The following is a 12,636-nucleotide window of genomic DNA, read 5'->3' on the forward strand; positions in this document are numbered from 1 at the left end:
AAATAAGATGTGTTTTTCTTGAAAGAGTTTGTGTTTTGAGTAAAGGAAGAAGAAAGGGTGTAGAGAATGATGTGAGATGCATTGAAAAGAGAGTGCAGTAGGTTTTCACCCATCTGGATGAACATGATTTATCTTCACTATTGGTCATAACGCATCCAAAAGGGTGTGGGTTGTGACCCATTTGAATGAACATTACTCATATTCACAATGGGTCGTGACGCATCTCGAGGGATAAACCATTAACTATATATAGTTCATGGGTTTGCCAATCAAAAAAATTAGCCAACAACTTCTTGTTCTGCTGAATTGGTGGGGGTTAATTCTTTGAAGAGATCGATATTGTAACGAGCCTCGAGTCTTCGTCTTACCAAATCCATCTTCCACCGATATTATATATCTTCATTTATAGTGTTCCCTTTAAGGCTGAAGCAGAGAGGCTCTAATTTCATAAATGCTTCACAATCAATATGCACCTCCTTCTTGGTTCCAATTCATATGCAATCTATTGATGCAATAGACAAAGTAAATAAGGATAAAAAACTCAGAATAACATGTAAAAGGAAAGAGAGAATCTTTCATTATGCTTGGCTTCTTCTCAACACATTGCATTTCTACATACTTCAACCTTAATTTTACAACACCATAGAGTACATGGAAAATCTTACATCGTCTTCCTTGCCCATTACAAACATACTCCACCATCAGCTGCTTCTTTATATGTAGATCAACGGCCAAACATTTCCACTATACTTAGGAAGGTAAGGCATTCTTTCACAATTCTAAAAAGAAGAGAGCAAATATTCTACAACCCAAAACCTCCCAACAAGGGGAAAACCAAACTACAGAGGTTGCTGCATTGTCACTAGCAAGGGACTAGTAACAATATGCTTCCCATCTGACCAGACTATTGAACCACTCTTTACATTAGAGCTCCCTGGAGAGAGCTTAACTGCTTCAGTTTGCACCCTAACAAGGAAGTTCAGTTTTTGACCAATCCTCCTAAACACAAGCTTTTCCGGCTGCACTGTCACCGTTGTCCCGCTAGGTGGTCTTACTGTAACTTTGTACACAGAATTTGCTCCACCAACATTAGTCACCGATCGAATAAAATGCGTAGACAACTTATGCTTGCCATATTGTTGAAACACAACAGACAGTGAAGGGTAATTCAGATTACCCACATGACCAGCCCTTCTTGCTCCACTACAGTCTGCATTTTTCCTTGTGATCGCCTGAATGTTGTTCATGGTATAATTCGAATTGCATAAGAAGTCAACATAATCAAACTCTCTTATATCATAGATTAACCCAGGATCCAAGGCCTTTGTTGGGTGAACATGACCAGCCCCAAAATCTAACAATGAGGATGTGTTACCAGTAGACTCATCAAGCATTGTTTCGCCACGATTATCAACTGTATAAGCCGTTGTCATCAATGCTGACCTTATTGCAGCAGGACTCCAGTCAGGGTGAGCTGCCTTTAATAATGCTGCGAGCCCTGAAACGTGCGGGCAAGCCATTGAAGTACCCGAAAGGATGTTAAACTCAGTTCTTCGCTTATCTGATGCAATCCCAGATGGCCCAATTTTATCAGGCCAAGCTGCAAGGATATTCAATCCAGGTGCAATCACATCAGGTTTCAAAATCTCTGGTGTTTCCGGGTTCGGACCCCTGGCAGAGAATGATGCCACGACTGGTGCTGGCTTAACTCCAAGTTTAGTCCCCTTGAAAACTATGGTTGCTGTTGGTGGTGATCGTGATTTTGATGCTGCTGAAATATATTTCCTAATCTCATCACCACCAGAGGCACCAACTGATGTGGCAGGCAAGACATGGCAATCTGCAACCAATCCTTCACCATCAAAGACTCCATTTGCTAGAATCATCCCTACACCTCCAGCTTTCTTCACCACCTCACCTTTTTGAGCCCTAGAATTGATTCCTCTATCGCACAATACAATCTTATCTTTAACGAATTTGGGGTCCAATGAACCTTCAAGGCACAAAGAAGAGGAATACCCATCTCCTCCACCCTCACTACCAGCATACACTACCGGATACATCCGACCAGGGGACAGACCCGGCTCACCATAAAAACCAACCCCAGATATGGTTTTACCATTTCCAAGTTTCATATCAGCAGGAAAGTCTCTATCGATGGTTCCAGCACCAACAGTAGTGACCCACGGCGCAACATTGGTCACTGTTAGTCCACCAGGACCACCATTCCCAGCCGAAGCCGAAACAAAAACGCCGTTCTCCATTGCTCCGAACGCCCCAATTGCAATCGAGTCCAGATGATACGGCACCACAACACCACCAACACTGAGAGAAATGACATCAGCTCCATCAGCGACGGCAGCGTCGAATGCGGCGAGAATGTCGGAGTCGTAGCAGCCGGCATTCCAGCACACTTTGTAGGCAGCGAGTCGAGCCTTCGGCGCCATTCCGGCCGCCACGCCACGAGCGTATCCCAGGGTTGACGCAGGGAAAACATACCTACCAGCAGCAATCGACGCCGTGTGGGTCCCATGACCATCGGAGTCCCGCGGAGACGGGTACTCTTTGGATACATTCATCTTCCCATTCGTGGCTTCATATCCACTACTGAAGAACCTCGCACCGATCAATTTTTTGTTACAGCTCGTAGCCAGGAAATCCGAGGTAGTCACGCACTGCCCCTTCCACTTCGACGGCACCGGTCCGAGATCGTGGTCCTTGAAGCTCTCACGCTCAGGCCAGATTCCGGTGTCAATAACCCCAATAACAAGATCGGACCCGAAGTCAGACTCCTTGAGTAGGCCAGCACTGTCGGTGGTCTTAAGTCCAAGAAACTGAGGCGAACGCGTGGTATGCACGCGCCGAACCCGTTCTGGAATAACCGCAATAATATGAGGGAGTGTCTGCAGAATCAAAACCTCAGTCTGCGACAGCCTTACGGAGAAGCCATGGAAAACAGTGTCGTATGTGTGGAGTATACGAGTACTAGTGGTGGTGGTTCTAGGGGCATTTGGGGTAAGAGAAGAGAGAGAGGATTCGTACCAGAGCTTGTGAGTAGGGAATATGGAAGGCTTGGCGTCATGTTTAACTCTGATTATGTAAGTAGTTTGATGGACAGTCGATTTAGCAGAAGAAAGGGAAAGAGATAGAAGCCATAGAAACAATGTCAGAATGGACGCCATTGAAGATGGGGTTTCTGCAAAGTGTGGGTTGCGGTGGGAGCAGATTTAATTTAAGAGAAGAGAGAGCGAGTGAGTTGCGCGTGGAATGACAGCGAGTGGGAAAGGAATAGTTGGATGGGAACTGTGATTCTGTGAAGAGTGGGGACTGATTTTTGAAAGGGAGAATAGCTGTAAAAATTTATTTTTTGTTTTGAAGGGTAAAAAGTAATATTTGAAAGTTTCGAATTTTGTAGTTTAAAAAAAAGGAGTGGAAAACAAAAGTAGATATTTGCTTTAATTCATAATTTTTTTTTTCAAATCGGGAAGAGGATTCGAACCCTGAGTCCTAATCATCACAATAATATATATTATTTTTATCATTTCAACTAGTGACTCGAGTGTTTGATTAATCTGTTCCTGTTTCTATCCTCCTGTCGACAGTGTATAATTTTTTAGAAATAATATTAATTTTTTGCATGATAAAAAGACTTTGGTCGGTGACAGTGATATATTGGAGTCTGGGATATATCATACATCTATAGTTTTCTGATAGTTTCAATATTTTAAAGGTGATTCTTTTACAGGTGTATGCGACTGGAACAATCATACACTGGGTCACGTGGGGGTTATATTAAAATTATGAAAGTGTCACTATATATTAAACAAATACGAAAATATGTATGTTTTTTGATGACCTAAATTTCATGAATGAAATATTCCAACATATTTAGTGGAAGACCCAAGTATTTGAGGATTCGGGGGAGATCTAGTGTCAAAAAACAATGGACCCCTCCAGTGAAATGAAGTGAATTTATGTGACAGATCATTTGTCCCACATTATTTGAGCGTGGTCTTATGAAGTGTTTTACATGGATAAATCATTCCTTAACTAGTATGACACATTTTAAAGTCGATGATTTTAAAGTGGTTCTTGGAATTCAAAATTAGGGTGTCGGTTTTCTGAGTTTTGTTCTGTAATGGGGTTTTTACTTATTAGTTTGGGTTTTCATCTTTGTTCTGATGACTCTGTTCTCCCTCATCAATAACTTCTTAGTTTGGGGCTTCCTCTGGAGCTGAGAGAATTGTTAGGAAGAAGAAGATTTTGTGAGAGATAGAGAGGAAGATAAATGAGAGAAGAAAAAGTGAGAGAATGTTTGTAATTGCAATCTCTACAAAATATATAAAAAAAAAGTTTTATTTTAAGCTCTCAGATTAATCTGGCAATTTGGGTTTAACACTGAAGGGGTCTCTGTTTTTTGACACTAGACCTCCCCCATATAATGTTTTTTGAACATTTAAAAGAGAATAGGAACTCTAAAAGTGTGTTGGGATTGATGGATTGGGGAAAGGGAAAGGGAAAATAATGAAAAGTGAGTTTCATTCCAATTTCTTTATTTAAATAATTTTTAAAAATTAAAGGGGAGGGATTTGAAGGGAATTGAGAGGAAGATTTTATTAAATTTTTATCAAAATACTTGTTCCTCAAAATAGGGTCATTTGGAGGTAAGGGATGACTAATTAATTTATTTATATGTTAAAACCTATTTTGCCATTGTACTTAACACTTTGGCATAAAAAGTGAGAATAAATTAGTAAATTAAACGAATTTTCTTTCATTTCTTTTTTTGGGAGCGCTACGTATCCCTAACAAATTCAGTTATAACATGTAATTAAACAACGTAATAACAAAATTTAATGCAATTAGACAACGTTATAACGAAATTCAAAATAATTAGATAACGTAATACTATTATTGTTGGTTATGGAAGAAATTATTAGGGATATATAGAGTTTTCGTTTTTTTTATTTATATATCCAAACATGAGAGAGAAATAAAATTTCTACATTCCCTTCTCTTCCATGCTCTTTCTTCCCTTCCCTCATATTCCCTTTCCTCTAAATCACTCAATCCAAACACACTGTAATGCAAGCCAGACACTACATGATTGATTGCATGCACATTGAGGGAAATATTTACTACCATTTATTACACTTACGTGTGTCACATATAAATTGATAAATATATTTGAGTATGTATATATGAACCGTTTTGGTGATAGTTTGATGGTAAATCTTTTTGCGATCAAATCGTCGATTCAGAAGGTTCTGAATTCAATTCTCATATGAAACCATTTGCGGTTATCGAAAAAGAGGAGTACGTATATATGAACACCAAAAGGCAATGACAACTAACTTCCAACTTGGATAATAAGCCATATATGAAGCATGAGCAAATATAGGCCACATCGCCACTTTGTGATAGTTGGACCAGATCTAAAGCTCGGGTTACTAGTCCACTCTGACAACGGGCTTGATTGAGAAAATGAGTGTATTAGGTCCGTGATAATGAAAAAAGAAAACAACAACTTGCTATTATTCAATCTATCTGCTCATATTAAACTTGAGACTGATGATGACAAAATCTCAACTAAACAATATGAAATGGTGGGGACTCTTGGTGTTGAAATTGAATTCTAATTGCTACTGTTTTACTTTGAATTTGCGATGGACAAAATTGCACCACCACTCAACTGCTTCTCCTTTTTAAAGTGGATTGAAAAGGAGACAAGAAGGCGATAGTATTTGTTTAAGTCAAAGAAGAATCTTCTTACATACTACTAAAACATAAATTCGTTGAAAATGTTGTTATACACTCTGTCTAAATCATGACACATATATATAATTGGGGTGGCCAAAAAAAAGAGAAGTTTCGAGTTGGACAACATCACACGTGTTTATAAAATATTTACATATTTAGAATCTAATTCGGATTGGATTATAGATGTATTTAATTGACCGAACCTGGATTGATTTAAATAAGAACAAGTAAATCGGACAACAATATAATCTAGGTTAGGGTACAGACAAGTAAACGAAACAAGATTTATGTGTTTGAACTTGACCCGATTTTAAACCGAACAAAAATTTCGTATTTGGATCCAAATTTTGGACATATAACTTATGTCAAAACTTGACTTATTCGGATAGGACAAATTCGATTATCCGGATCGAATAAAATTTTACCATCCCTAATATATATTGTGGATTGGGGATAGGTCCAGTGTTACCAAATCGGTGCACCATTTTGTTGTACCACAAAATTTAAAAAATTTAAAAAAGATCATAAATGTGTAATATTTCTCATGACGGATCTAAGGTTTTTTTTGTTCCAAACAAAAATCAAATTTATGGCGATCGAACATCGAATGTTTTGAGTTTATATCATACGATCTAGAATTGTCATGTCTTTTTCATATTGAATTTGAATTTTATTTCGCACAAAAAAAATATATTGTTGGATTTGTCATATTGAATACTACATAGTTATGATTTTTTCAGGAATTTTTGTATACTATATGAGCTGCTCAGGCCTCAGTACGTGGCTTCTAATCATGAAATGTTCATCAATTGTTGAATCAAGATTTAGTGAGTTGTTAACGTTTTAATGCATGTTTGACGAGGATTTGACTCAAATATGGAAAAGAAAACAAAAGCATTCGGGATGGGAGTGGGACCCATTTGCTTACTTTCTGGGAGGAAGACAGCGGCAGGATTCATTAGACACGAAGAAATGTTGTGGTCAAAGGTGTACTAAGATCGGTAAATAATGCATGTGCTTATCATAGTATTAATGAGCTTCGGTCTCTTTCTATTTGTGCATGCAATAAATTATGGATGATTTCTTTAATTCTTCCACTCCACTCACTACGTACGTTTCTACAAGCCAATATGAAAAACATACGGTAAAACAAGTCAATGAATATATCCGGCTCGTACGAATTTATTTTTCTTTAGACCGTCTCACTTAATTATACGTGAGCTACAAGGAAAATGACTATTAATTATAAGAAAGTAAACTTACCCATATATACCACTCGGTACACATTTGTCTAACTGATGTGAGATTTTATGTTCTTACCCTAAACATATAACGTTTTTTTGAAGCTAATCAATTCGTTAATGGAGCTGATACAGAGTGATTGAGGCATTTTAACAAACACCTGTTGTGCCTTCCTAAATCCACCATGTTTTAGGACTTAAAAAAGTACAACATTGAGTCCTAATAGTCATTCCTTCCACAAGACATCAAACTTAAACACAGTACTTACTGAAAATCAAAGTTGCTAAACAAAGGAATGGAAATATTCATAAATTCATGCATCAATTTACTCATATGAAACATGTAATTGAAGCTAACACTGCTAGGAGTAGCAGACGTTTCTTTTACAAGTCAACATGAAAAACATACAGTAAAACAAGTCAATGGGTACATCGACCTCGCACGAATTTGTTTTTCTTTAGACCGTTTTATTTAATTGTACTTGAGTTACAGGGAAAATGACTAATTAATTATAAGAAAGTAAACTTACCCATATAAGAAAGGGAACGTCAGCTACTCCTAGCAAACGTTTCCTTTTACAACAAAAAAACTCCAGATTCAGGACCGAAATTAAATCTACTGACATCCATGAAACTGAGCATGAATTCAAATCCATAGCAAAATTCCAGATTCACAACCATAGCAAAATTCAAATCCACACCTGCAAAAACAATTAAGTCCATTTACAATACAAATAAAATGCCAAAATGTACATTAATAAATATATAAATACCTGCATGAAATGTGTAAGCAACCACTAATCTTCTCCACATAGAAACTACAACTAGGACACCTCCTCCACTTGTTTCTCTTCACAAGCTCCATCACCATCTCCTCCTCCTTCTCATCTATTTCACTCCCTTCCATCTTCTGAAACTCCCCACAACTCATCCCACCATGCCATGCCACCTTACATTGTGCACAAAACAACCGCCTACAATTCGGACACACCGACAATGTCAAGCTCTCTCCTCCATCATCCACAAACATAGCCGAACAATCCTTGATTGGACAAAAGACTTTCTGCCTCCCCATCATCGTCATTACTGACTCAAACAAGTTGTCTTCCCACCTATCAAACACTTCCTTCGTATAATGTCGCGAACATTTTCTAGCTCCAAAGTTTCATTACAATCCAATCCGGGACATTTCACCATTGAAATGTTTCCTTGTATCTTGGCAGCAACATATTTGGTGATACAATCAGTACAAAATGTGTGTGTGCAAGTGTTGGTGCTAAACATCTCTTCATTTTGCTTCACATCCATGCAAATAGCGCAAAAGCATTGTGATTGTGAAGAAGACTCACCAGATTCTTTGACTCTCTTTGTGAGGGTAGGCTTGTGGATTTGGTGATTACTAGCTTCATGATTTTCTGGTCTTTTGAAAGAGATTAAGGAGGAGATTAGAGCCTCCTGGAGATGTAGCTCTAGCGCGTATTTTTCGTCGGAGATTGGAAATACTTGATCATCATCAAAGAGTGCTGAGAAGTAGAAATCATCAACAAAGAGATCATGATCATCGCCATTGTCATTGTTAGAGGAGCCTGATATTATTCCTTCCATCTCTTCTTCTTTTCACAAATGAGAAATGGGGTTATACTACAGTTTCATAGTACTTATAGTGAGGTCTTATGGGGATTTTGAAGGGTTTTTTACGCAGTAATTAGTGATTTATTGATGGGTTGTTTAATTAAATGTTTCTAGGAAAAGATTGATGATGCACAGACAACTTCATGCATACCTGGTCGATTTCCATTCTCGAAATGCATTGGTTGAACTTGAATCGTCCACTTGTAGATTGGGCCTTGGGCTTGACGACGTTAAGCATCATGGGCTGTACCAATTGCGGGTGAATTTTGGGCTCAATAAATTGGTCCAAGCCTTCAAGCAATTGTGACTTTTTCTAAGTAGGGTTTGAAAAAGTGGTGAAAGAGTTGATTACTCTCCAAAAAGTAGTGGAAGCGTGCCTCGAAAATCCAATCCAACTCATACCAACAAAATCTTTCTCATACTAAAAAAATCTTTCTCATGCCAACCCTCTTTCGAATCTGAAAGCTCTGTAATTCATTTAAAATTTGGAGTCTATAATTTGAATCCAATGATTTCGAAGATGTGTCACATCATACTATATTTTATTTTTTTATTTTAAAATTTGTCTGATTTTTTCTCCACCAATAGATGCGAATTGTGAACTCTAGAGAATTACCGAGCCCCCAAATCCCTCTCTTTCTTAAAAGCAAGACGACATTGAATTCCTTGTAAGACAGTTTCGACGGAGAATAGAGAGTGTTCATGGTGGTAGGATTCTTGTGACCATATTACTGTCGTGTCGCAGAGTTTCAGCAGAGAAGAGATAGTATGTGACTGCCCATTGGTGATAGTACAATTTTTTAAGAGTGTATTTAACAATATTTAATATTTTATATTAAATTTTGAGCATGTACTTTCTAATCATCTTATAAATAGATATTTTTCTCCAAAAATTATAAAAATTTTATGGTTGCATTTAACAAAAATTGCTATGTATTTAATCATCCTCAAATAAAAACAAATGTATCAAAATCAAAAAAAAAAAAAAGAGACAAATATATACATTGAGGATAGATACCCCATGTATTAAAATTATTGCTAGATCCAACTAAAAGTAAAAGGGTTCTTGTCCTCTATAGAGAATAGGAGATATTTACGTGTTAGAGAAAAAGAAAGGATGGTGATGGGGGACCATAGGAGGCCATACACATACACATATAAGTCCAAGCTGATTTGGAAAAGTGGAGAAAACACTATAACAGTGCTTTCCAATCATCCTTATCCAGTTCATCCTCCCTTGCCACATATGACAAAATGCCCCATTAAAGAAAAAAACACTGAAAAAGCTCGTCATTAATTTTCATATTTGGATCAACAAGAAGAAGAAGAAGAACAATTCATCAATCAGTTATGATGTTATTGTCCATTGATGGCTTTGATGATGAGAATGTTGTACTGCGAGTTCATCGCCGGTACCGGTACGGCGAGTCCCACGGCGACGTGCGGTGCTGCAATGCTTGTACTTGGCTGCTCTCCTCTGTTTTGCAAGTTTTTCCAGTTCCTCCATTTCATCCAAATAAATCTTCCGGTCGCGGCACTCTATGCTACAGAACCCTTCATCTCCCCTGTAAATTTTCAATGAATTTCTTGTATTAGATCAAGAACCAGTGAGATTTATCAGATCCCCAGAAACAGAAATGTGCAATTCATTCAAAAAAAAATTACCTGTACATGTAGACATCTTTGTCCAGACACAACTCCTTGTTGCACAAGTGGCATGATTTGAGAAAGCAATATTCAGAACTGGAGCTACGATTGCTCGAAACCGGTTTCTGGGTCGGTCGGAGTGCTGATTTATCTACAATGTTCAGTTTTCTCTGTGATCTTTGTGTGAGAATTTGCAATCCAACATTCATGGAGGTCTTGTCTGAACTTCCATAAGTACTGGATTTACTCTTGGTGTTCTTATTGTTTCCTTCCATGGAGAAGGGATTCTTGAATTTCAGAAGCATTTTTAGAGAAACCAAAGACAGAGAAGAAGAGACAGAAGTTTTGCTGGAGATGTTTTGAAACTCGGTGAATGAGGGATAGTGTCATGATGGATGCCTCAAATAGAAGCACTTTTTTGAGGTGACAAGTTTGAATAACTGTAGGGGTGGAAAAAAAAAAGTTACTGTAGCTATTTACGAAATATTTAGTTGTTCAGATTTTAATTAAGGTTAAATTTCAGACGTCTTTAATTAACGAAACTCAGATTAATTTAAATTCGAACAAGTAAATTGGATACGGATTTTGAACATATCATTTATCTTAAAACTTGATTTATCCGAGTTGGACAAATTTGATTATCCGATCTGAACATACCAATTTTATCACCCCTAAATTGTTGTGCGGTGCGGTGAGGTCTAAAACTGTGGTGATGATGTTGTGAGGTTAGTTCAAACACGAAGCTGTTTGACACATCACTTTTAAAACTGTGATGCGGTGCTGTGAGATGCGTTTGGCGTATCCAAATTATGGTTATATTAGATGATTAATAATATTAATTTAAAATCACTTAACGTTTACAGTGTACATTAATCTAAAATAAAATAATTGACCTAATTTTATTACGTGGGACAATTCAACATATACTGTAAGCATTTGGGAGTGCTGCGAGGTGAGGTAAAGTGCTGAGAGGTAAAAAGCTATAGTGCTGTGAGGTGAGTTCTGTTGACAAAAAATGTTTGACGTGTCACAAAAAAATTATGGTGCTGTGAGATGAGGTGTATATAAACACAATGCAAACCCACTGTCAAACCGCACCATATGTCTGACCTTTGGGTAATATTCAAAATCTGGTTTAACTCACGTGAGGGAAATGATAAGCGTTGATCGCGTTCTTGCACGGTAATAAAAACTTTGCTAGCTGCCAGCTGGGCCCCTAAAAAAATGAGACATTTTGTATTATACACTTTGTTTAACGTTGGACATGTGGAAATTGTGGATTATTAGATGTGGGCCCATGTAAAGCTATACCTAATCACGTGGATGAACACTGTATGCACCTCAAAAATAATTAAATACATCTCATTCTTAGTGCACTATAATCCTAAACATAACATTGAGGGTGCGTTTGGTAAGAGGGTAAGAATTTGGAGGTATAATTTGTTACCCATATAAATGTTACAAGGGTAATAATAATTATGGAGAATAAGTGTTACCCTTGTTTGGTAAAGAAGGATAAAATTTACCCAAGTATTCATTACTCTTGTTTGTTACGACTATATATTATTGGTGTAATACCATTACCCTTGTTTGTTATTATTGTAATGAACCAAACTGGAAAAAAGTGAGATTATGTTTTTTATTGTTACGACTATCATATACCAAAATTTTAAAAATATAGATACATATGCATATATATACACACACAGCCAGACATATATATATATGTATATATAATAACAATTGTTAACAATTTCAACAAAATAATCTGATAACATTCAAATCCATGACAAAGACGTAATACAAGAGTAGGAGTCATCATTTGACCCGCGGGCCTAGGTCCGAGCTCGGCCCTGCCCGACCCCTTGGGCAGGCATGGGCTCCATTTTTTGGGTCAGCCCAACCCGAAGCCAGACACCTCAGGGCAATTTTGGCTCAGCCCGAGCCCGACATTATTTATTTTTATATATATATAATATGTATATATTTATATTTATATATATATAAAATATGTATGTATATATGTATGTGTATTATATATATATATATATATGTATATATATGCACAGAAAGTGCATATGTATATATTTATATGTGTGTGTATATGTATATGTGTGTATATATATATACATATATATATGTATATGTATATATATACACAGATAGTGCATATGTATATATATGTGTGTATGTGTATATATATATATATATGTATATATATACATATATATATGTATATATATACATATATATATGTATATGTATATATATACACAGATAGTGCATATGTATATATATGTGTGTATGTGTATATATATATATATGTATATATATACACAGACAGTGCATATGTGTG

The 12,636-nt window shown here is 36.9% G+C and overlaps 3 protein-coding genes across 3 annotated transcripts; all 3 read right to left on the reverse strand.

The window, feature by feature from the left end:
- Positions 1–547: 547 nt before the first annotated feature.
- LOC120004051 (subtilisin-like protease SBT1.5) lies at positions 548–3,249 on the reverse strand. The gene has a single exon (XM_038853271.1). The coding sequence runs from the start codon at positions 3,180–3,182 to the stop codon at positions 840–842; it is 2,343 nt and encodes a 780-aa protein (XP_038709199.1). The 5' UTR covers positions 3,183–3,249; the 3' UTR covers positions 548–839.
- Positions 3,250–8,084: 4,835 nt separating this feature from the next.
- LOC120003525 lies at positions 8,085–8,606 on the reverse strand. The gene has a single exon (XM_038852544.1). It carries the CDS (start codon positions 8,604–8,606, stop codon positions 8,085–8,087), a length of 522 nt encoding a protein of 173 aa, XP_038708472.1.
- Positions 8,607–9,707: 1,101 nt separating this feature from the next.
- LOC120004481 (FCS-Like Zinc finger 17-like) lies at positions 9,708–10,677 on the reverse strand. Its single transcript, XM_038853838.1, has 2 exons — positions 10,299–10,677; positions 9,708–10,198 (listed from the first exon to the last, which is right to left on the reverse strand). The coding sequence occupies exons 1-2, from the start codon at positions 10,583–10,585 to the stop codon at positions 9,982–9,984; spliced, it is 504 nt and encodes a 167-aa protein (XP_038709766.1). The 5' UTR covers positions 10,586–10,677; the 3' UTR covers positions 9,708–9,981.
- Positions 10,678–12,636: the final 1,959 nt, after the last annotated feature.

Source organism: Tripterygium wilfordii, chromosome 8 (genome assembly GCF_013401445.1).
Source record: "Tripterygium wilfordii isolate XIE 37 chromosome 8, ASM1340144v1, whole genome shotgun sequence".
Lineage (NCBI taxonomy): Eukaryota > Viridiplantae > Streptophyta > Magnoliopsida > Celastrales > Celastraceae > Tripterygium > Tripterygium wilfordii.